Genomic DNA, 27,335 nt, shown 5'->3' on the forward strand with positions numbered 1-27,335 from the left:
TTTTTTTTTTTTACATCGGTGCTAAAATAAAATGAATAAATTCAGATTATTATTCGTGTGAAAGTGCTTATAAAATATTTAAAAAGATATAATGCTGAAATAAAATAAATAATTAAATTCAGTGAATGATTGCCCGTGCATATACAAAATACATGTTCACTGGTGCTAAAATGAAATGAAGTGGATTACTATCCGTGTGAACGTGCATATCAAAGATTCCTCGATGTTAATTGTTAAAGCCAGTCTACGTGACAGCTGTAGGTTGCACTTAACATTCTCTTGACTCAGTGCAATTACTATGCGAGACCTCTCGGAGCAATAGTCACATGGATCAATTTGGCTGATGTCATCAAATAGACACTCGTTATAACATGTTTGGAAATACTAACATGTAAATGTTGAAGTCATTGGACTTCGCATTTAAAGCAACACACATAAATGCAAATGTCTATATCTTGCGGGTGGGCTGCAGGATTGTTTCTGACTATATGACAGTCAACACGTTTCAGATTGTTATATTATGAGGTATATAAAAGATTGTGTATAAGGCAGATTCAATGGTATCTAAAATAAAATGCGATCACTGGTTAATATTGTAGTACATCCATCGAATCATCATGTCCTTTCGAGATTCAGGCATGTACTCCCTGGACCTTACCTCTGGCAAGTTCAGTGGTTTGGTCCAGGACAGAACCAACTTAAAATTCATCCATCCATCCATCCATCCATCCATCTACTCATTCATCAATCTACGGACACATCCTTCCATTCATCCATCCATCCACCCATCCATCCATTCTTCGTTTCATCCGTCCATCGTTCAATAGACCGCTCTATATCCATGTTTACTTAAGGCTTCCACACTTGATTGCGGTCTTTGGAATTGTAATTGGACATTAAGGAAAGTTTAACACCAGGGAATAGAAAGACAAACACACTGAAAATCGCCACACGGTGATTCCCCGTCTTTGACAACAAAATCCATGCAAAATTTGTCGTTGTGAGTGTCACGGTTGTTGCTGGTAACCGCTTATATACTAGCTGCACTTGGTGGCTGTAGTTCCATCTGAAATGAGGAAGACATCATTTCATGTTTAAAACAAATCATTAATTAAATGTATAAAAGTATTGAAATACAGACCTGTGTAATGTATATACATGTGTATTTAAACAGATTTAATATTTCTTCAAATACAGATTTGGGCTCTGTTACGGTGATCTTACCCTAACTACCTTATGCCCTTAAGGTTATCTTAGCGCTAAGATCGCTTCGTGGAACAGGGTGCTGATCAATTATTAAACAGACACGATCATCACCTTAACTACCTTATGCCATAAGGTTATCATAGCGCTAAGATCGCTTCGTGGAACAGGGTGCTGATCAATTATTAAACAGACACGATCATCACCTTAACTACCTTATGCCATAAGGTTATCATAGCGCTAAGATCGCTTCGTGGAACAGGGTGCTGATCAATTATTAAACAGACACGATCATCACCTTAACTACCTTATGCCATAAGGTTATCATAGCGCTAAGATCGCTTCGTGGAACAGGGTGCTGATCAATTATTAAACAGACACGATCATCACCATAAATGTTTAACTACCTTATGCCCTATTAAGGTGATCTTATAGCTAAGATCACCTTAACTACCTTATGCCCTTAAGGTTATCTTAGCGCTAAGATCGCTTCGTGAAACGGGGTGCTGATCAATTATTAAACAGACACCATAGAAGATATGACAGATAACAGACAAGATAGGTTAGACAAATACCAACAATGTCCAATATGAGGATTTCCCGTACTATTTTGTCATATTGATTATATTAAACAAATATGCGACTAAATAACATATGCAACTTCTCATGAACGTCATTAAACATCTTTTGTACACAAAACAAAATGAACAATTATAGGGCGTACCTAACCTGAAATAACTGGGGGAGGGTTAGTAAAATGAATCACGGCACAATAATTATGGTTCAGTTATGGGGATTGTTTTTTGATGGTGGTAACTGCCCTTCTTGCCCTCTCCTTCTTGCCTTCCCCTCCAGGTACGACCCTTGTATGTAATTCAGTAATTAATAATAATGAATATTACATTTTGTTCTTTATCAGAAAGTTCCTTGGCGTTACTGTTGTGCTTGTTTATAAGTTTTGAAACTTTTCCTCTCATGACGTCACCAACTTCACTGATAAGCAAGGCGACCCAGGCCAAACCAATCATAATCCAAACACAAACAACTAGTTTGTATACGGCTCGGAAGTTCTTTTCGTTTGCACCTGAAATTAATGAAAATAAAAAGTTCAATTAGCACACACATTGAGAGACAAATATAAATTAATATAATTAAAGTAATTCAATTGAAATATGCCTACCCCATAGCTTACATTCAACAAAATCATTTGCAGAAAACAAAATAAAACTTATGGTGAAAATTTAATGGTTAAGTATCATTTTGCGTTAATTAGGTTTATTATGCGCAGTTGTCGGGTCACAACTAACTTCGCAGACACCCAAAACACTTAAATAGGCAATTTTAGACCCATCCCAAACATTTTAGAATACAAACTTAGAAATTAAAATGGCCGCCTGATTTGTTTGGAGAACTAACCTTCATTATGGTTTAATTATTTATTATTTACAGCACTGTTTGGAATTGGTGGAATTATCATCATTAATAATCTATGATAATCTGTTTTAAAAAAAAAAACCGATCAAACGGTCAGAAATATATGCAATTAGGATAGATTTGAATTTTTAGGTCTATGTATATATAATACATATTGTTGTGTTCAAGGGAAGAGACTCAACAAATCACCTTTTTTTTTTCTTTTTCTTTAGAAACTTACAACAATTTTATTTCAATTCCATCATCTAAACTGAAGAAACAATCTATCCCTTGAGCCCAACCGATGGGGTGTGTGTGTGTGTGTGTGTGTGTGTGTGTGTGTTAAACTTAATTTATTATTATAATCGATCATTGGAACATCACAACTTTACAGAACATTAAAAAAAATCTTATTATTATCCTCCTTCGTTATTCCACCCCTAATAAAATATAACCTTCCGATTTCTGTGAATAGGTTTATATGACTCACTCTGACCAGAAGTGATTGGCTATTAAAGAATGAAAAGCAGACCGATAGTTATTAGGCCACAATGTAGGGCCTATACTCCTCTGGGTGAGTAGCACGTCTCAGTGAATACCTAATTAATAAATAGTACCAAGATCATAGTTTAAAATTCTGAAGCCAATTGGTTGAGTACTACACGTATGTTTTTATTTAAAGCATTGGTATACGGGTAACCTAACAGAGGCATGCACATTTTGTTCCCTTTCTCCGTAAGTTAAAATTGACAACAAAAACAGAAACAAAATGTTAAAGTTGACAACCACATTTTACTGGATCTCCCCCCCCCCCCCCATTCTCTCTCCTTCATCTCTCTTTCTCTATTTCCATTCCTTCACCTCCCTCCCCCTCCCCTTTTCTCTCTGTATGTATGTATGTATGTATGTATGTATGTATGTATGTATATATACATATATATATATGTGTATATATATATATATATATGTATATATATATATGTGTATATATATTTACCTGGAACAAAATCGCCAAAACCGACTGTTGTCAAGGTTACAACAACATAATACAGAGAATCTGTGTAGGACCAGTCCTCGACTATCCAGAACACTAATGCTGGTAACAGTATGAGAATAGAGAAACCAAGAGTGACGTAGATGACGGACTTGATGTAGCTGTCGTAGCGCGGTCTGTCTCTCCATAATACTCTCTTCTGTAACTTCTTCAATGGCAACTGAAGTTTTTCTCCAAGGAAGCCAAGGGCAACCATACAAAGCGGTATGCCAACAAACGCATAGAAAACGAAAAATGTTCGTCCTGAATCGGTGGATGGTGCAATATGCCCGTATCCTAAAATTGTACAAAATAGAACGAATTAATAAAGAAATGCATGACTGGGTGAATAAATAAATAAATATGCGAATGGATGGATGGATGGATGGATGAATTAAAATGTTATGGTACCTAATGTTTACACCATATTTCAATAGCCTATGCTCTGTTATGCATTTGACTGCATTTGCCTGTTTCTGGCATGTGGGATATATTGGCCAGTCCATAAGAAAGTGCATACAAAAGATCCCTTGTGTAGCCTAACTACAACAGCTTGTTCTGAATGTGCACAGTAAAACCTATGACCTGACCTGACCTGCCTAATTATACAGTAGCAGTAAGTTCCCCCCCCCCCCCTCTCTCTCTCTCTCTCTCTCTCTCTCTCTCTCTCTCTCTCTCTCTCTCTCTCTCTCTCTTATAACATCAATGACATTGATTTATTTATAACTCTTGATTAAAGCATAGCTAGATATTCTGAGTTAGGTAACATTGTTGTTATTGGCGATTTTAATAGTCGTACTGGTACGAGTTCTGATTTCATTGCTTATGACAGACTAGCAGAATTTCCAGATCATATACCGGTCTCGGTGGCGTCGTGGTTAGGCCATCGGTTCTACAGGCTGGTAGGTACTGGGTTCGGATCCCAGTCGAGGCATGGGAATTTTAATCCAGATACCGACTCCATACTCTGAGTGAGTGCTCCACAAGGCTCAGTGGGTAGGTGTAAACCACTTGCACCAACCAGTGAGCCATAACTGGTTCAACAAAGGCCATGGTTTGTGCTATCCTGCCTGTGGGAATGCGCAAATAAAAGATCCCTTGCTGCTAATCGGAAAGAGTAGCCCATGCAGTGACGGCAGCGGGTTTCCTCTCAAAATCTGTGTGGTCCTTAACCATATGTCTGACGCCATATAACCGTAAATAAAATGTGTTGAGTGCGTCGTTAAATAAAACATTTCTTTCTTTCTTTCTTTCCAGATAATATATTATCAAGCATTGCAGATTACTTACCTGGTGTTGATATAATAACAAGAAACAGTGAAGACAATACTATTAATCAGTTTGGTAGGAAACTTTTAACTCTGTGTAAGACCAGTGGACTACGTATTTTAAATGGTAGACATTCTGGAGACAGAAAAGAAAATTTTACTTTTTATAATGCAAATGGCACTAGCCTCATTGATTATGTACTGTTACATGAATCCTGTTTCGAGTTAATCCAAGTGATTAAGTCGGGTAATTTTAATTGTTTTTCTGACCACTCGCCAGTCTGCTTTACGTTATATTATTCAGGCAAAGATATTGTTAATGGTGTATTAGATTAAGAGACATTTGTTAGCGTAAAATGGAAATAACCAAGTCATAGTTAATAAACTCGCAGATAATATGGATAATTTGATAAATATATGTACCATAAATGACACTAGCCAGGAAAATATCAACACATACATAGATAAATTTATAAATGAACTGAATGAACTGATCCAACCTCACTGTTCCGTTAGTACTGGTAAAACTAACAGGCAAGGGAAAGGACAGATTAAAGATAAACGTGAGGATAAACCCTGGTTTAATGAAACACTGAAACAACGATATCACGAGTACAGAAGAACTATACAGATCTTTAATGCTAATAAAACTAATGAAAATCGTATTGAACTTGTTCGTATTAAAACAAAATCTATAAACAAATTGGAATATAAATTAAAAAAGCAATACAAGTGTCAACTATTATTTACGTAAACATAACCCAAAGAGATTTTACAAACATTTTCAAAAGCGAAAACAAAATACCAGGTCAGAGCTGAGTAACGATGACTTCTATAATCATTTCTTTAAACAAAATACCAGGTCAGAGCTGAGTAACGATGACTTCTATAATCATTCCTTTAAACTTGTTTCTAATGAATCGAACATTAACCAAGAGGCAAATGATTTTTTATCAGATTATGATAGACATGTTGAAAGCTCGTCTTTTAGCACTTTAGATGGAGACATAACTGAGGAAGAAATATGTGATGCGATACACGGCCTGAAGAATAATAAAGCCTGTGGGTATGATAATGTTTTAAACGAATATTTTATTACTTGTAAGGATGTTTTGATGCCATGTCTACATTTACTGTTTAATAATGTTTACAAATCAGGTCATGTCTCACATGTTCGGTCAATTGGTTGTATTATACCTGTTTTTAAAATGAGAAATGTTAATGATAGAGATAATTACAGAGGAATTACTCTGGTTAGCTGTTTGGGAAAATTATTTACCTCTATCCTAAATAACAGATTAATAGATTTTGATAGAAATAATAATGTTATCTCTGACGCACAGTTTGGGTTTTGAAAAGATCTGTCCACTATAGATGCCATATTTACTCTACACTACTTAATACATAGAACACTGAAGAATCGAAATCGCTTTTATTGTTGTTTTGTAGATCATAGCAAAGCTTTTGATTTTGTTAATAGACAAAACCTGTGGTATAAAATAATTCAACAGGGCGTCGAGGGTAGAATGGTTACTATTATACAGTCTTTATATGACAATGTTGAATGTTGTGTAAAATATAATAATGTACTTTCAGACTTTTTTATATGCAAGAACGGTTTATTTCAGGGAGAGAAGTTTTATCTCCAATATTATTCTATATGTATGTGAATGATTGTGAAATTGTTGCTTTCAGATAATTGCCCTTATATTGAGATATAAGTGCTAAACATATATTTAATAATGTATGCTGATGACATGGTGCTGCTGGATGAAACGCCAGAGGGACTGCAAAAAATGCTCGATTCACTATCTGATTATACTCTTAAATGGGATTTGACTGTAAATACAACTAAGACAAAGATTGTGGTGTTAGAAATGGAGGAAAAGTGGGAGAAATGAGAAATGGTTTTATAACGGTTGCCATATAGACGTGGTGGATGAATTTAATTACCTAGGCATATTATTCTTTTATAATGGAAACTTTAGTCGTACACAGAAGAGAGTAGTAGAACAAGGTCGAAAAGCTTTATTTTCAGTACTAAAAATGTGTAATAAGAATTATTTTAATATTGAAACAATGCTATCTGTGTTTGACACCTATGTTAATAGTATTCTTAGTTACGGATCTGAAGTGTGGGGTTTTCATCCTGGCCAAGGCATTGAAAAAATTCATATACAGTTCTGGAAAAGACTATTAGGGGTACACAAAAGAACGTGTAATGATTTTGTTTATAGTGAATTAGGACAATTCCAAATGCAAATTATAAGAAAATTACGGATTTTTAAATACTAGATAAAGCTGAAAACCCCCCACAAATAACAGTATATTAAGAGCTATATATGAGGAAATGGTTCAGTATGAAGATGACTGGTTAATGAAGGTCAAACAGGAAATAAACGAACTAGGTTTAAATTATATATGAAATTTAGCACCTGTTGATAATAATGTTTACAATGTAATTAGAGAAAGGATAACTGACATATTCAAGAACAATGTTACAGTAGAATAACGATAACTCCAAAGGGAAGTTTATACAAACACTTGTTAAATAATTTCATATTACAAGATTATCTTTGAAAACCATTAGACGTTCGTCATTTAAAAGAAATAACTAAAATCAGAATATGTGCACATAAATTAAATATAGAATTTGGCAGGTATAAGAATACTGAAAGGTCAGAGAGAAAATGTAGACTATGTGACAAAAATGAAATAGAAGACGAGTATCATTTTATCCTTCAGTACCCACGATATAATGATTTAAGAATGAAATTTATTAAAACATATTACCATAGACGTCCGAGCGTTTTTAAACGTACCCAGTTATTAGCGTCTGACAATGCTAAAGAACTTAATAATCTCGGATTTTTTTTTTTTTTAGAGCAAATGTCGTTAGAGATCAGCTATTGGAGCAAATTGATTAATATTAACATTACTTCTATTTATTCAGTATAGTACAATTCGATTACATTTATATTAAAGCAAAAACTTAAAGCAATAAAGAACTTGAACTTGAAATTCCAGGAAGCATGAATGGGAAAAACATGGCTATGTGGCAGCAGTAAGTTTCCTCTTTCTTTCTCTCTCTCTCCCTCTCTCTCCGAACCTCCCTCGCCCCCATCTCTCTCTCTCTCTCTCTCTCTCTCTCTCTCTCTCTCTCTCTCTCTCTCTCTCTCTCTCTCTCTGTGTGTGTGTGTGTGTGTGTGTCTCTCTCTCACCCTCTCTCTTTGTCTCTCTGTCTGTCTGTCTGCCTCTCTCTCTCTCTCTCTCTCTCTCTCTCTCTCTCTCTCTCTCTCTCTCTCTCTCTCTCTCTCTCTCTCTCTCCCAAATGTCAAAATAACCATAAATTTTAAGACACCAAAGAGTTCAAGATGTAGTTGAGTGTCCTTTAACACACATTCATTTTCTTTTATTCCTACTAACTTCCGTACCAGGGCCCCGTTCCACGAAGTGATCTTATGCACCGTATGCACTTAAGGTGATCTTAGCACTAAGATCGCTTCGGGGCCCTGAACTATAAAAATAAGCCAGTATTATGCATTTTATTGATTCTTAGCAACTTGATTGTGTTTGCTTTTAATGACGTTTGTTTTCTGTTCCATGTTATTGTTTCTCACGTCATAAACAAAGCGTTGCACGTGACGGGGTAGGTAATCGATTTGGACATTTTATTCAAGCGTGTATGAAAGCTGTGCATTGATTTTGAAATTGTATACTCACTCGTGCACGGGAAATATTGATTATGAATATTTATTATTAACTGTGTTCAAATCAATGTACAATTATTATATTTTAAAATTTCACACTGGTTAGTAAATACCTGTCAAGTATCAGGTGCGAATACGTGATTGTGTGTGTGTGTGCGTGTGTGCGTGTGTGCGTGCATAAATGTGCGTGCGTGTGTCTTACAGATGTAACGTGATATTGTCTTTAAAAGAAAAGACAAGAAAAAAATACGCTATAGGTCAAAGTGCCCCCGTCGGCATTGTCAGCTATATAATTGTCACTAAATAATTAATGTTGTAGATATTTGTTCCTAGCTATGTGACCGGGCTAACCGGGCTAACCGGGCTATGTGACTTTTATAATATCAGCACACTGTTTGGAATGATAATTAAGCCAATATGCCATTCAGATGAACTATTAGGCTAACACACATAAACTCATGAACTCGCCAATGGTAGTAAAGACAGTGATTGCGAAGAAGACAGAACTAGCTATGTGTCCCAGTTGGAACGGGAAATACGCGATTGGGTCAGGTGAACTCACACAACTGGACTCACTAATGGTATAGTGATGACAGTGATTAGAAATAGGCCTATGAAATTATGTCCTTCTTGGAACGGGCCATGCTCAAGCGGAAACTACACTGAAGGAAGGAAGGAAATGTTTTATTTAACGACGCACTCAACACATTTTATTTACGGTTATATGGCGTCAGACATATGATTAAGGACCACACAGATATTGAGAAAGGAAACACTCTGTCGCCACTTCATATGCTAATCCTTTCGATTAGCAGCTAGGGATCTTTTATATGCACCATCCCGCAGGCAGGATAGTACATACCCCGGCCTTTGTTACACCAGTTGTGGAGCACTGGCTGGAACGAGAAATAGCCCAATGGGTCCACCGACGGGGATCGATCAAACTACACTGAAAACAAACTCGCTTAAAACGGATGTTTTTTCAACCCCTACCCCTTGCATACGCGCCTGAGTTAGCTATGTCCCAGTTGGAACGGCAAATAAGTCATTGGGTCGGGTGACGACGGTAATGGCGAAGAATATGGAGCTGGCTATGTCCCAGTTGGAACGAGAAATAAGCCAGTGGGTTGGATGAACTCACCAGTGGTAGTAACGATGGTAAAGGCTATGTCCCAGTTGGAACGGGAAACACGTCGGTGGTCAGGTGAACTGACCAGTGGTACTGAAAGAAAGTTTGTTTTGTTTAACGACACCACTAGAGCACACTGATTGATTAATCATCGGCTATTGGATGTCGAACACGTGGTCAGTTGACTCATAAAGAGGAAACCCAATATATTTTTTCTAATGCAGCAAGGGATCATTTATGTGCACTTTCTCACAGACAGGATAGTACATACCACGGCCTTTGATATGCCAGTCGTGTTGCACTGGCTTGAACGAGAAATAACCCAATGGGCACAATGGTGGTGTCGACGGTGATGGCGAAGACGATAGAAGATGGAGCTGACTATGTCCCAGTTGGAACGGGAAATAAGCCAGTGGGTCGGGTGAACTCACCAATGGTCATGACGACGGTAATGGTGAAGAAAATCGAGCTGGCTATTTCCCAGTTAGAACGGGGGGAAAAAGCAAGAGAGTCGGGTGAACTCACCAATGGTCATGACGACGGTAATGGTGAAGAAAATCGAGCTGGCTATTTCCCAGTTGGAACGGGGGAAAAAGCAAGAGAGTCGGGTGAACTCACCAATGGTCGTGACGACGGTGATGGCGAAGAAAATCGAGCTGGCTATGTCCCAGTTGGACTCTGAGGACGTATTGTAGGTGACCAGCACGCCCTGATCATACGCCTGGATGACGTTTTTTATGAACAACTCCAGTTCCTCGTGCGAGATACAGGAATAGTTAGCTGCAGAGACAAAATAAAGACATCAATAGGCTTAGTCAGGAAATCAGCGGATTTAAATGTCTCGACTACCAAAACGCTGGCTTGATGTAAGCCGATCAGATTACAAAAATGGCTATGGCTTATTTTTTATTTTGACTATATTTAAAGCCACTGATCCCAGTTTCTTATGTACATACTTTACATTTCCATCAACAGCGGTTAGTGGCTTTAATTTAAAATCCGTTTCTAATCATTTATTTCTATTTACAATCAAACAAACAACCGGATTAGTAAACAAAAAAACAACAACAACCCCCCCCCCCCAAAAAAAAAAAAACCCACAAAAACAACAACAACACACAAAAAAACCCACCACTATTTTAATAATAAAACACATTATAATTAAGGTTATGTAGGCTAATTCTTTTTTTAAAAAGCATTATGCTGTTGTTAACATGCACTGAGAAGAACATCCACAGACACAACATGTATATGACCTAAATTCTATTGACCTCACAAATCAATGACAATGGCGATCAGCAAAAACAGAGACATGACAAATGTTTAAACCATGTGCTGAATGTGGGACACATTTCTCATCGAATTTAAAATATCATTTATGCGATCAGTCCTGGATGAGACAAAATCCGTGGATTTCTGCTGATATGCGGAAATTATCTCAACCCTGAGGCCTTTGTTCACATGTCAGTTAGTCTAACCAGTCTAACACGACTCTAAGTATTTTATAGTATTATTTTATGGTATAGATCTCATCAAAGAATAACAATCTTATCAATGTGGCCAAAGTTTGGCTGTATTTGGCCAATGTGTGGACCAAACTGGTTATTTGCCATGGGAATACTAATTATATTGTACTCTGTATGAATAGATATAGTATGTAAAAACTCATGACAAATCTTATTTATAAAACCAAATACAAATACAAATTACAATCTGACATTTTATGATTATCAGTGTTAAATTTTAACCAACATACTATGCACAGATTATTAAAAATAACAAAATTGGTCAAAATTAGCTAATTGTACGAACGATCAGATACTGTACCTAATAAGCTTCTGGATATTTTACATTACTATTTTGTGGTCAGGGTCTAGCCAAAGAATAACAATCTCATCAATGTGGCCAACCTTTGGCCATATTTAGACAATATTTAGTCAAAACCAAATATTTTCATAGGAATAGTAATGGAATTGTATTCAATATGTCACTAATAAATCAAATTTATGAAGCCCAATACAGACACAAAAATGCAAAATTCAGTTTCAACCAAAATAAGGCGTAAAAAAAAAAAAAAATGTGTTTCCAGTTTCCCGACCGACCGTAAAAAAATTTGACTACCAAAAAAACCAACCCAACATCTACCGCGATTTTTGCAGACAGGTTATATGCAGTATGTCAAGAACACGGTTTAAAAAAGGTTCCTACCTACCTACCCTATTTTTTCCAGAGATGAAACCTGAAACATACATCTTTTTTTTTTGGACCTAATGTGCAAAGAGTACACAGAAAAACGATTTGAAGTACATCGTCATCGGTCATACACTGCCAATCATGATTACCACCACTATTCTGTTCGATGGTACCAGACAACACTTTTGGCATCTGACTGCTGGTACCGGCCTCGGTGGCGTCGTGGTTAGGCCATCGGTCTACAGGCTGGTAGGTACTGGGTTCGGGTCCCAGTCGAGGATGGGATTTTTAATCCAGATACCGACTCCAAACCCTGAGTTAGTGCTCCGCAAGGCTCAATGGGTAGGTGTAAACCACTTGCACCGACCAGTGATCCATAACTGGTTCAACAAAGGTCATGGTTTGTGCTATCCTGCCTGTGGGAAGTGCAAATAAAAGATCCCTTGCTGCTAATCGGAAATAGTAGCCCATGTAGTGGCGACAGCGGGTTTCCTCTCAAAATCTGTGTGGTCCTTAACCATATGTCTGACGCCATATAACCGTAAATAAAACGTGTTGAGTGCGTCATTAAATAAAACATTTCTTTCTGACTGCTGGTAAACCAGTTGTAGAAAAACTGCATTAGCTGAAAACATATTCTAACCATGCTCTGTGTCTGTGTATCAAATGCTCTCTTTGAATGAAAAAGAAAAAAACCCAACATCATTCCTTCTTAAAAGTGTGAAGAACAGGAAGGAAGGAAATCTTTTATTTAACGACGCACCCAACACATTTTATTTACGGTTATATGGCGTTGGACATATGATGAAGGACCACGCAGAAATTAAGGGAGGAAACCCGCTGTCGCCACTTCATGGGCTACTGTTTTCGATTACCAGAAAGGGATCTTTTATATGCATCATCCGATAGACAGGATAGCACATACCACGGCCGTTGATGTACCAGCCGTGGTGCACTGGCTGGAGCGATGTGAGGAACATTACAGGACAGCAACCTATACTATACTATACTATGTTCCTCTATCTGTCAGCAGCTGGGTACCTCTTAGACAGGCCAGGATTAATGTATTTTCGTCAATCAAACACTAAAACTAGGTAAACTTCTGCAGATATGTGCAGGGTTTATATCTTACTAATTTGTACACAACAGGCGTTTTGTCTATTCTGAGCACGCTGAGGTCTTTTTCGTGCAGTAATTGTAAAAATAGCTGGTAAAGACTTGTACATATTCAAAATTGCATTTCAAGTTATTTTAATCTAATTACAGCTTAACATTGCATTGATTTTGAGGTGAAATGTTTTGTTGTTGGCAGACTTGTACTTGTTTGGGCATGCTTATTTTGGGCATGTTTATTTTGGACACACCCTTTCTTACACACCAGTTGGTGAAAACACCATGTGCTATTTATGACTACACATACTTGTTAACACACGTATGTGTATTAACAATTTGAAGACATACGACTGGCTGCTCCTAGGTGATGACCAGGTCACCAATGCTATACCTCCAATAAAAAAACAGCGCGATGGAAATCGATTACATTGTGACGTATAGTTAACCAGGTTAAAACATCATGTGTCTCTGACACTTAAAGGTAGGGTCAACTCAAACAAGAGCCTTATGTGTTGGAAAGATGCATACCCGGACCACCAATACATACCGACACTTTAGCAAATGAAAAACGCGTAATTTTAGAGTTAATAAAAAACCATGATTATTTCTGCTAACTGGGGGCAGCCATTTTGTTTCGTTTTTGTGGCGTCCGGTGGGATAGCTTGGGGCGATGTGACGTCAGCTCCTGACCATCTCCTGTATGTACAGTGTAAACAAAAGCAGTAATGTTCGACAAGGCGCTTCTCTTTGATCAACCTGACTTGTAAAACAGCATAAATGACGTAATAATACAATAAACTATTTAACTAAATATATTTCAAGTTGCATTAACGGAACAAAATGGGGTTCTAGTATTTTTCTCTGTTAAATAATCCAAAGGAAAAATTTACACTATTAGGCCTATTGATATGCTACGTTGGAGCACAAACGACAACCCACGATACCCAAGTGATAATTTTCTTTTCTTTGGGACTACGTAATTGGTCAGTTCTGTGGTTTTAGATGGAAAAGTCTACTTAATGAATAGTTTTACAGAACTATTTACAGTAATAAACCATGTCCATTACCATTTTAGGGGCGACAGGTAATATTCCACAATACCGGTATGTATTTTTGTGTCTAGACAGCGTCAATTAATTGGCTCGTCTGGGTACCAATCAAATACACACCTGCCAATCAGGAATCTCAGGTAGAAGCAACTAACAGCATAGACCAATTAACTAAGAAAACACTCCGTGTATCATTTCAGTACGTAGGTTAATGCATGGACAAAACATTGTTAGTTATTTCGACTTGTTGTGTAGCCACTTTGACAGTGGTATTTTATTTTGTATTGAAAAATAATATATATAGTGCTGAATATACTTATTGCTGGCTTACTGGGATGTGTATTATTACAGAACATTGCAATGTATGACTATTTATCATCCCGCAAAAACCAGGTAGATTGTGTTTCTCTAGTTCTAAGGCTCATTCCTGACGTTACGCGTTAAGTATTACGTAACCACCAGCTCGCCAGAGGGCGTACTCACTGAGTTGGTACAAAATGGCTGCGCCCGTTATATATAATAGCCGTCACATTTAACCGTAATTAACTATACGATTATACTTGTTGATATTAAGCAATAATGTGCATTATATATCGTTGAATATGCATACCAGGCCAAATGCCTTAATTGTCCCTTGCTTTAAGTCAGCTACAAGTGCGACGGCTGTAAATAACTTTTAGTCGAATGAGATGTTGAAATTTGCTAAAACTTGGTTTTTATTGAGGATATGTAAGAAATAGAATAATACATTCGTGTCCGTTAGATATCATTTATCTCACAACTCGTTGTTTAAAAACGTATAAAACTCGCTTTCGCTCGTTAGATACAGTTTAAAACAACGGCCACTCATGTTATATATTATTCTCTATTTATCGCCTCAGCTTTGGTGCAGTCTAAAGTCATGTATGTGTGTCGAGAATATGGAATTGTTCTGACTACTGGAAGAGACAAATGCATATGTGGTTTAACCCCTGAATTCTGTCCAAACATGACTGTCACCAGAGTGGATAAAATATTTGGAATATGTAGCATCCATGATGACCATGATGAAAGTTTCTGTAATGACATCATTAATGCATAGCTGTGGGGGAACTACATTTATATGAATGGTATTTACGTCGTTTCATTAATTAATAGGACAGTAGGAACAAAATGTGTAGATATTTTTCAGATTTATGCTTGGTGACACTTCTGATATTTTCTTTACTTCAAACGTCTACAGTCATGTAGCCACTGTGACCAAAACCAGTGGCAAAAAAAACAGTGTACAGGAAAGTTAAATACACCTTTTCTATTACAGTAATGAGATGAACAAAATGTTTGACTAATTATTATGGACCGAATTTACGAAGCTTGTTTTCCTTAGACGCAGGTATTTAAGCATTGTAAATGCATGTAGTTACACGTGTGCAAGATGCAAACATGCTTTGTAAATTCGGCCCTATACTGTGTTAAAGGCATAAAGGCATAAAACCAAATATTATATTCACACGGGTAGACGCATCATGTCCTAAACAATTCAGATATGCCTTAAAATTGTTTATTATTATTTATTAATATATGTAATTCGATACCTATTGTAACACAAAAAAGGTTTTTTTTTTTTCAAGATCAGTGTCTTATCTATAATACAGCTGTATTGGGATATGTAGAACGCAATGGGGTACCTGAGTATGTGGTGTCACATGCAGAGGAAGATGCTCACCAGGGGCCTAATTCACTAAACTCTCGTAACTTTGCGATTTCGCAGTGCAATGCTAAAAGACTTGCAAAGAGGATGTTTTGTTGTCTAGCAGAGCCTGAGAGACCGGTGTACTGTCTCAGTGTGTTGTTAAAAACACCAAGACAGAATGATGTTGATATTATAGTCATCCTTCTGTATTAATCCTGATATCTAAACTTCAGTAGGCCTATGTGGATGGACTTCAGATATTTGCGATATTATTACAACAGAAAACTATAGGTAGCTTGGTCATGTTGTTTTGCGATGCACTGCTAGATGTTGATGATCTGATATGATTTAACTACATGACACTTTCTTCATTCTTCGAAAGAAAAAGGTGCAGGACTCAGCATTCTAGGAAAAAATACCATCTTTGTTGACGGCAAGCTTAAGAGTGTTGTGGAAAAAAGATGCGTGTTCACTTCTTGCTTTTGTGAACAAGACCAGGCTAAAACATCTTCCCACAGAAATACAAACCCATTTATCCAGTCAGGCACATTTTCAACATGAAACATAGTGCAAATTTTACCAAGTGCAATTATGCGACACATTTAAATGGTCCACAATAGGATATTCAAACCACATACCATGGTTAGAAAGAGGCTAATGGAGTTTTTCTACCGCTAGGGTTTACTGAAAATCAGGTATCATTTGTTTTTATATCATGGAACCTGGTGATAGCAGTACTGATGTTGATTCAAACACTGAAGATGATACTAATGGTGACAGTTCTAATATGCACAACTAAAACCTGTTGTTTTAACACGTTTTACTTTAAAATATAGCATTTTGTTACTGTACATGTAAATTATTTTGAATAATATATGCACAGTATGTTGGTTAAAATTTAACACTGATAGTCATAAAAATGTCAGACGGTATTTGTATTTGGCTTTATAAATGAGATATGTCATGAGTTTTTACATGCTATAGCTATTCATACAGAGTACAATATAATTAGTATTCCTATGGCAAATAACCATTTTTGACCACACATTGGCCAAATGTGGTCAAAAATCGCCACATTGATTTTATTATTATTCTTTTGTGAGATCTAGTCACAAAATAATACTATAAAATATTTAGAGGCTTAGTAGATACAACAATTATGATAACACCAGACCAATCATATAACAAATCTCTGATGTTGGCCATTTTTAGCCAAAAAATGGCCAAAATCGACATTTTGTCTTCTGTGGAGTTAATAAGAGTGCTATTTTTGTAATCAGCACCACTTTTTACATAAAGTAGGCTCGTCAAACCTTCCTTACCTAAAATTCTGATTAAAGCCTTCTGCCTCTTAGACTATTAATTTAATTATGCTTTTCACATCTGGACCCTGGTTTTAACGACGCAGCTGCAATGAGCTTTGTTGATACCTGTGTTGCTATATCCTAATGTTCGTTCGTCGAAAAAATTCCGATACCTCCAGTTCTACGAAACGACGTTCGTTTGACTCGGTGGAACGGTGTCGGGGCACACATCCGCTGCCATAAGCCCTTCTGCACATATTTTATGTAGTATTTCAGAGTATGGTGTGGAGTGTGTAATTTCTTATACAACGGCTCTGCTTTCCAACAGCCAGGAAACCACTGTCTGTGATATAACAGTCGCAAAGCACTAAGACGAACATGTTCGCGAGCGAAGCTATAATTCTGTATAGTGTACAGGTACTGCAGTATATTATATGGACTGGTACCTTGGCTTTCGAAGATATAACAGTCGCAAAGCACTAAGACGAACATGTTCGCGAGCGAAGCTATAATTCTGTATAGTGTACAGGTACTGCAGTATATTATATGGACTACTGCAGTATATTATATGGCGAGCGAAGCTATAATTCTGGTACCTGCAGTATATTATATGGCTTTTCGAAGATATAACAGTCGCAAAGCACTAAGACGAACATGTTCGCGAGCGAAGCTATAATTCTGTATAGTGTACAGGTACTGCAGTATATTATATGGACTGGTACCTTGGCTTTCGAAGATATAACAGTCGCAAAGCACTAAGACGAACATGTTCGCGAGCGAAGCTATAATTCTGTATAGTGTACAGGTACTGCAGTATATTATATGGACTGGTACCTTGGCTTTCGAAGATATAACAGTCGCAAAGCACTAAGACGAACATGTTCGCGAACGAAGCTATAATTCTGTATAGTGTACAGGTACTGCAGTATATTATATGGACTGGTACCTTGGCTTTCGAAGATGTAAGAGGAACTAATATTATAATAAAATAGAGTAATCACTGTGTAGAAATCCAGGACAAACTAAACAACACACTATCATCAGTACATCATCATCATCGTCATCATCATCATTGCCATCATCATCATTGTCATCACCATCATCATCAACATCATCATTATCATCATCACCATTGTCATCATCATTATCATCATCAACAACATCACCATCATCATCATCATCATCAACAACAACAATATCATCATCATTTTCACTGTCATAACCATCACCACCACCACCACCACCACCACCACCAGACCATCACGCTTATATATAAGTTATATACATATATAGGTTAATACTGAAATATTTACAGAGAAAATTCTTGAATCCGTCGAATGCGTTGGTCTTGGTGTCTGACTCTGTGGACTCTTCTATGAAGTGGAAGATCACCCCGCCTAGGACGATGTATACGACCAGGGTCAGCCACACCACGGCAAGCACTAAACTTCGCATTGGGGTGCTTCAGTCTGCCAATGAAAAACACTTTTATATAATATTATATTGTCCACACACGTACTGTCGTGCACACACACACAGACAGGGAGTAAGAGAGAGAGAGAGAGAGAAAGAGAGAGAGAGAGAGAGAGAGAGAGAGAGAGAGAGAGAGGGGGTGCACACACTTACACACACACACACACACAGACACACACACACAGAGATACACACATAGGCACGCACACACACACACACAGATACACACATAGGCACGCACACACACACACGCGCGCGCGCACGCACGCACGCAAGCACACGCACATGCAAGCACCAGAGGCAGATCTAGGGCGGCTCCAGGGGCCTGGGCCCCCCAAAATTTTACGATAGTTCTAATTGTATTATATATTAATTTTCATTTTTTTACGATCCCCATCCAAACCTCCCCCAAAGTTCCCTTGGCATTCCACCTCATGTCACTGGGGCCCCCCTAAACGGATTTTCTGGATCCGCCACTGAGCACACACACATAGACACACACAGAGAGAGACACGCACACGAACACACACACACACACTCACACACACACAGACACTCAGAGAGAGACACAGAGAGAGAGAGAGAGAGAGAGAGAGAGAGAGAGAGAGAGAGAGAGAGAGAGAGAGAGACACACACACACGGGAAGCTTAAGTTGGTTCGATATTCAACGTTCATCATTGAATATTGAATATTGCTCTGACAGAACAACATTCAACATTCAGGGTTTCTTTTCTGAATTCTACAACATTATTCAATACACATTTAGGTGTATGTCCTATGATAATATGGTGGCTTACGGATGTAAAATAATCTAGTGAGGCTAAAAAATAAAGCACAGAGCTAAGTCTCGCCGAACTCTACAAAACAAAATGATTATATAGCAAAAGAATCAACAACATACACACACATCTGAAACTAAACAGAATGATTATGATATGATAAACATGTGTTCAGTAGTGCACATCCTACCGATATATAACAAATACTGGGTGGCTCTGGGGCAACTTTCAACGTAACACCATACTCGTTTGCAGTCACGCAGCTCTGAAACTGAACATAGAACGTTTATGAAATTCTACAGATCCATCCTACAGTGCACGTTATTTGGTAATGTGAAGAGTCTAGGGTGACTCAAGACTCTATCTGGACGTGACGCCCCGTTAAAGGTCGAAATTTGAAGATCAGCTCAATATTCAGATTAGACCCTGAGCTGCGTGAATCCAATTAAGTATGGTGTAGTTATACTGTGTACCATATATATGGATGGGGCGTTACCTCGAAAGTTGCCCCTGAGCCACCGCGCATTTGTTATATATGGGTTGAATGTGCACTGCTGAATACTTGTTTACCATATGATAACCATTGTATGTTTAGTTTCAAAATTGTTGTTAGCTTGATTTTACACTGTCTACCATATATAGTGATGGGGCGTTACTTGGCAAGTTGCCCCTGAGCCACCTCGTGTTTGTTATATATGTGTTGGATGTGCACTACTGAACACTTGTTTATCATATGATAAACATTCTGTGTTTAGTTTCAAAATTGTGGGTCTAATTTGAATATTGAGCTGATCTTCGAATTGCGACCTTTAGTACATTTTTGCGTGGAATACTACTTTGCTTTATTTCCGAGCCATCCCATATTATCGTTTATTCCTAAATCATCCTAAATTGGTTGTTTTCATAGACAAACACTTGTATCTGAATTGAAGTTTTTAAACAATGTTAATTGCATCTTTCAAAAAAATATACTGAATGTTGAATGTTGTTCTGTCAGAGCAATATTCAATATTGAATGTTGAACGTTGAATATCGAACACACACACACACACACACACACACACACACACGAGTATCTATACTCACAAACAATTCACCCGTATATTTGGTGTATATTTTCTTATTGTAGGGGAAGTAAAACAATTGTTTTGTTCTGTATTTGGGTTGGCAATTTAATAAATATAGTACTGTACGTATATGTTCAACAAAATGATGAATCTTCACAATCGTTAAATAACGGTAAGACGTGCATATATGGCACCAGTATAATTGATCAGGGTTCACTTTAATTCACCTTATTGGCATATTTTTCACAAATAAATTGAGACACAGCAGAAATCATATTTAACTGATACAACTATACATCAAATGTTCGAAGGTTACTAAATAGCGCACGTCATATTACAGTCAGTTTTTGTTCTTTTATAATTTTAATTCACGTGCGATGTGTTAAAAAAACACATTTAAAATCCCACATAATAAACTGTAAGATGCTATATTATTTAAATGCTAGGCATGTCGCTTGGTCACAGCAGACAGCATAATGTAACTTTAAATACATGTCCGCAAGTGATAAAACTCGAGTGTGCCGTAATTGTTACAACTGAGAAGTATAACATAATTTCCGTAGCGGTAAAAACGATCCTTTTTCATCAACGTCGCTTTTCATTAGTACTTCCCGGTGGCATATTTTTCAAAAATAAATTGAGACACAGTAGAAATCATATTTAACTCATACAACTATACATCAAATGTTCGAAGGTTACTAAATAGCGCACGTCATATTACAGTCAGTTTTTGTTCTTTTATAATTTTAATTCACGCTTTTTTTAAAGAACAAAAACATCTGCGATGTGTTAAAAAAACACATTTAAAATCCCACATAATAAACTGTAAGACTCTATATTATTTAAATGCTAGGCATGTCGCTTGGTCACAGCAGACAGCATAATGTAACTTTAAATACATGTCCGCAAGTGATAAAACTCGAGTGTGCCGTAATTGTTACAACTGAGAAGTATAACATAATTTCCCTAGCGGTAAAAACGATCCTTTTTCAACGTCACATATCATTAGTACTTCCCGGTGGGACGTAAGTCATGCCTGTGAGCTGATTTACACAAATGTTTTGATTTTATTGGCCCCTATATAGCTTATTTAAACAAATCGATCAACTTTATGTAAATTCATATATTATACAGGTTGTTTTGAATTATACTGTACTGGAATAAAAGATAACTAGCTAAATTGATATATATATTTTAATGTTGACATAGATTAAAAGTAGAACGAATTAAGCTAATAATTGGGGCCGCAGAGAATGGCCGTACTCAAATTTTCAAATGCTAACTCTTAGTCGTATCCAAATTTTGACGCCCTAATTATTGCCGAACTTGGCACCCATATATAACCCCATTGACATTATTATTTCTTAATTTCCCTCCGGTAACTGATAAATCTCTTTTGTTCTCTAACACATCTACTAGTATTTGTTTGAAAATAACATTACAAAATATCATATTTATTTTTTCTTTCTTTTTTTCGTTCTTTTTTCTTTCTCTTTCTTCTTTTTTTCTCCTTCATTTCTTTATTAATATTTATGTCTCTTTTTTTCTTTCTTTGTTTTTAGCTCTTTTTTTTTTGTCTAAAAAAAAGTGCTTAACAAAACAAGTGTTTCACTCTTGATCGACAAGTTTATCAGGACTCTGTGTATGTTTGTGCTTGTCTTAGATAAAATAACTTAAGTCGCTCTCGATCGTTATAAAAACAGTGCTTATTTATTACCTACGCGGGCACATGCGCGTTCTGGTGATGGACAGAAATATCTTAATGTGTTCTGTGAGGATAGTTTTACAGCATCAGTGCCAACCATTTTTAAAATATTCTAATTATATTGCTCTCATTGGAGTGTTTAGAATCTCTCTCTCTCTCTCTCTCTCTCTCTCTCTCTCTCTCTCTCTCTCTCTCTCTCTCTCGCTTTCTCTTTTCACGTGTCCTAAATACATAATATGATATTTACTACTTCATAACTATTCTCTTCATGTTTAGCTTCCTCAAAAATATAATTACATGTTCTGTGCACACAAGCCAGGTGAGCAGATCGAATGTCATTATGGGAGAACTGAGTGATAATATAGTATTCATTTAATACTGTCCGACAGCTGTTTAGTCTTAGTCATCACCCCCTATCAGTGGCGGCTCCGGGGGAGGCGGGATGTCAGTTAACCCGATACTGTCAAAAGGTTCAAAAATACGGTTTTTAAAAACTGATAACCATCAAAATATCCAATATTATGAACTTGCTGAAAATACTGTTGAATGTGTAAACTATGTAATCAGAACCTCGATGATCCCCCCCCCCCCCCCCCACCCCCACACCTGCTCACCTCCTATATGTATACACCTTGTCTCGTTTGGGGACGATCCTAGGTGCGCTTCTGTTTTTGGGTGAGAACCAAATGGTAATTGGAACACATGTTGTAGATAAGGAATTCTGTACTGAGTGTGATTAGCAGTGAGGGGTTCTGTTCTCAGCAATTTTCATTGACAGAACAACACGATATTTGATATCCCACAATCACACTAGTACGTGTAATTCTGGTGAAAGCAGTCTATAAATATAGCTGTTAAAAGCATGTGCATTTGTAGGCATTTGTGCTCGGTTGCATAGCTGATTCGACTGTGGTCACTGCACTCAGTAAGGAGAGAGAGAGAGAGAGAGAGAGAGAGAGAGAGAGAGAGAGAGAGAGAGACAGAGAGAGACAGAGATGGAGAGAGATGGAGACAGAAAAAAGAGAAAAAACGGGAGAGACCCAGAGAGAGAGAGGGGGGGGGGGGGAGAGAGAGAGAGAGAGAGAGAGAGAGAGAGAGAGAGAGAGAGAGAGAGAGAGAGAGAGAGACAGACAGACAGAGACAGAGAGAGAGACAGAGAAAGAAAGAAAGAAAGAGACAGACAGACAGACAGACGGACAGAAATGGAGAGTGGCAAAATATTTAAATATCAATCGCACAGTCTCAAAAGTTCCTATGACAGTAATAATCAATATGGTCCGTTCAGTTTTCAATTCTTACATCATTTTCAAATCTTTAATAAATTTATATATTGCCAACACAATATTTATAATTACACACGGTACCCAACGATCAATGAAATACACCGACTTCCTCTTTAGAAATAATTAAGTTGATGTTAACGTTGCAGGTGACTACTTAAAGAACGTACATGTATGCATATCTCCAACCAATGAAAATACATTAAATATACTATTTTAAGAAAACGTTTAAAAAACCTAACAACTGTACACCTAGTTTCTAAGTTTGACTAACAAGTAAAAACGCTAACCTCCACATTCTAAAGAGATCAGGTCAGATCGAATTTGTCCTCATTTCAGGAATCAACTTTAATCGAACACGACATGGAAGAAGCAACAATTCATAACACATTTTGCGACCTGCTAAATATGCCGTCTGCTTCCTAAGTTTGACTAACAGGTAAAAACGCTAACCTCCACATTCTAAAGAGGTTAGGTCAGATCGAATTTATCCTCATTTCAGGCATCAACGTTAATCGAGCACGACATGGAAGAAACAATAAATCATAACACATTTTGCGACCTGTTAAAATTGCCGTCTGCTCCCTGAAAAAAACATAAGCCTGGCTTCAACTGACATTATTTTGCTATAAAAATTTCCATATATACTACTAATAGAGAAATCTTACCAGCATCTTGCCGAATGGAAACTCAAGATTACAGCTCTTAAACCACGCAGTGAATGCATCATATTACTTGCTGCCCGTCAAGATAATCAATAATAACAAGTGCTTCATAGCGAAATCTTTAAAAGAATGATTAACAGAATGAACAGTTTCACACGAACTGGTATTAACCATCGCGTGGAGAGGTCGGAGCTCATACTACCATGGTCATTAACTCAATTTGTCAAATAACCGTTCTCCATTAACCGCTGTTACGTCGAAGGCTTTCGTATGTTGTGCTTTAAAGTAGCATGATCACAGTTGCATATATGTTCGCATTACCGCCAAAGGTGTGTATTGATTAGTGTTGAAATACAATGGCTATAAACACTCCGATAACAAACTTACGCTGCAATTTGGTTTGTAGCGACTGGAAAATAGCCCCACTCAACGGCAAGTGGAAGCTTCCAAAACGTGGTTGTGTTTAAGCATGCTATCGAGCGTGTGTGTGTGTGTGTGTTAATGAAGGGAGGGGGGTGGGGAGGGAATGAAGTGGCGGGGGTTCCTCATTTCCTACGACACTGCCAAAGGCAAGCAAGACGGACGGGTGCGATGTATTGGTTTGTTAATGAGTGCATTGTGGTGTATGTAGGCACACAGCCGAACCTGTTACAGTCACTTTGTATAACAAGCACCTCTCTATAATCGACACAAAATACATTATATCCCTCTACGCACATATTTCACCCGATGAAGGCCAATATATTAATAACACTATCTTAAACTGTGTCACTACATATCTCTTCCGCTCTAAGTAAAGTTATCTTGCAACATAATTCTGATCAATATTTGTTTAGTCGTTCGGAAAAAAAAAATGTTATTGGGGAACGCAAAACCGTGTTTTAAAAAACCCCTCAAAAGCATCAGAAAACACACCAAGATAATACTATTTAAAGAGGGTCAGTAATAAACCTTTTTTGGGGGAAGCCCCCATTAACATACGTCATGGGCTTCACGCTTTTAGCGCTCACCTTTTTCGGCATTCCGGGCATTCCAGGCATCATAGACATACGCCCATTATTAATGCCCCTCCTCCTTGACCCCCAAAAAAAACAAAACACAAACAAAAGAAACAAACAAACAAACAAACAAACCGCTGACGGGTCTGTATAATTCATCCATTTTACCATTCAAACAGCACCTACAGTATTAGTAACTGAGCGACTCTGTGTCTGTCTGCCTTGTGATTGTTGCTGTTATTTGTGTTTTTGACAACATAATTTGTTTTATTAAAAATCGGTTAATGCATATAACATGTTACTAATTAGGACATTAAATAGGACAGAGCTAAACATGTAGCAGAGAGCTAAATTAGTAAAACGATTAAGCAACACGGCGCACAGCTGCTTCAACCCCCTCCCCCCGCATCCCAACAACCTTCTCCATACAAACAGTTTGAAACGTGAAACTTACCTAGAGACTTTTACTCTTAAACTGAATTAAGTCATGCGTCGCATTTTACATTATAGCCTTTCATTCAAAATGTCTAAATAAATAACATATTTGTACACGTATTATATTCATAAACTTGGATTAAATATGCATTATTTCCACCACCTATCCGTATCAGTAGACTATCAGGCTGCGACTATAGTTCTACTGTTTACTGTACAAGTGATAAATCATCAAGGTAGTCACGAACGTATGTTGTATGAATAAACTTGAAAATAACATACATAGTATCTGGTCTGAATGTAGCATTGTTTCCTACATAATAAAATAATGCTAAATTGTTTTATTATGATGTGATATGAAATCGTAACTCATAACCATGTATCATATAATATATACCATGTTATATATTGTCATGTACCGGTAGTGTATTATCATAATTATTGCATGTCTCATATTATCATATAATTATATAACATTGGACATATTATCATAAATTGCAGTATTATATAATATTACATATTCGTATTATCACTTGGTATGTGATATGGATTATTGATATGCTAGGATATACGATATAAGATAATATAAGATTATATTATAATTATGTTATGTTGCTGAGTTACGTAACATTATGCACGTAACGCTGTCATGTCATGCTTCGATAGGTCAAGTCATAGGGCTTTACGTGCACATTCAGAGCAAGCTGTTCTAGCGCACGCATGCCTCGTTGCGCTACTTTACGTTATATAGTATGTCCACTGTAATGGATCTGCGGGGTCTTCTCCTGCTAACACACGTGTGCAAAAATACTGCCACCTCTCCCCCCCCCCCCCCCCACCCCCTCAGCCGATGTTCGGTGTCAGACATCAATCGAACTACCTTAATTGCTTAAACAAGGAAGAAAGGAAATGTTTTATTTAACGACGCACTCAACACATTTTATTTACGGTTATATGGACCACACAGATACATGTATTGAGAGAGGAAACACGCTGTCGTCACTTCATGGTCGTCACTCTTTTCGATTAGCAGCAAGGGATATTTTATATGCACCATCCCACAGACAGGATAACACATATCACGGCTTTTGATATACCAGTCGCGGTGCACTGGCTGGAGCGAGAAATAGCCCAAATGGGCCCACCGACGGGGATCGATCCTAGACCGACCGCTTTACCACTGGGCTACGTCCCGTCAGTTTTCATAATGACGTATGATGTATTATGCATTTCACATGACTACAAGGGACTATATACTCATGTACATCACAGTACATGTAGCTACAGACGGCGAAAGGCGATACCTGCGCCTATGACAGGTGTGCGCTACAACAACCTGCTCTGAATATGCACGTAAAACCCTTGACTAGGGGCGTAGGCTAGGGGGGTTGGGGGTTCGGACGACCCCACCCCTACCCCCACTGAAGCAAATGGTCCGCTTTCAGAACTAAAACATACAGGTTTATACATATGGAGTTTCTGGTGGTGCAAAAACAAAATAGAAAAAGGTCCACTTGGTTCATATTCGAACCCCCCTCCCCCCAGGTCCAGGTCACGCTACGCCCCTGCTTGAGCTAACCAGCTGCAAACATTTATATTCATACTCGAGCAATTATAATGATAATATTTATATAGGTCGAACGCTGTTTGTCTACTTTACCATATTTATGTACGTTCAGAGTTCTGCGAATCTTGGTTCCATTTACTTACATGGATTTAAAAACATATAAACTTGTTTGTCGGCCTAGACGCAGTCGGGTAACAGGTTCACAGGAATGTTTCTTGCTTGAACACTATAAATATACAACTACATAGGTTTGTTGTGTTCGGAACACCTCGGATTCTC

The 27,335-nt window shown here is 37.5% G+C and overlaps 1 protein-coding gene across 2 annotated transcripts; it reads right to left on the reverse strand.

Moving 5' to 3' along the window:
- On the reverse strand, positions 1 to 27,335 carry LOC121372071 (potassium channel subfamily K member 16-like). 2 transcript variants are annotated; one of them, XM_041498331.1, is made up of 6 exons: positions 27,200 to 27,335; positions 18,401 to 18,556; positions 10,375 to 10,536; positions 3,614 to 3,946; positions 2,106 to 2,287; positions 1 to 1,066 (listed from the first exon to the last, which is right to left on the reverse strand). In XM_041498331.1, exons 2-6 carry the CDS (start codon positions 18,540 to 18,542, stop codon positions 1,031 to 1,033), a joined length of 855 nt encoding a protein of 284 aa, XP_041354265.1. In that variant the 5' UTR covers positions 18,543 to 18,556; positions 27,200 to 27,335; the 3' UTR covers positions 1 to 1,030. The 2 variants fall into 2 exon arrangements, with proteins under 2 accessions (XP_041354265.1, XP_041354264.1); XM_041498330.1 differs by lacking the exon at positions 27,200 to 27,335 and adding an exon at positions 24,060 to 24,312.

Source organism: Gigantopelta aegis, chromosome 4 (assembly GCF_016097555.1).
Source record: "Gigantopelta aegis isolate Gae_Host chromosome 4, Gae_host_genome, whole genome shotgun sequence".
Lineage (NCBI taxonomy): Eukaryota > Metazoa > Mollusca > Gastropoda > Neomphalida > Peltospiridae > Gigantopelta > Gigantopelta aegis.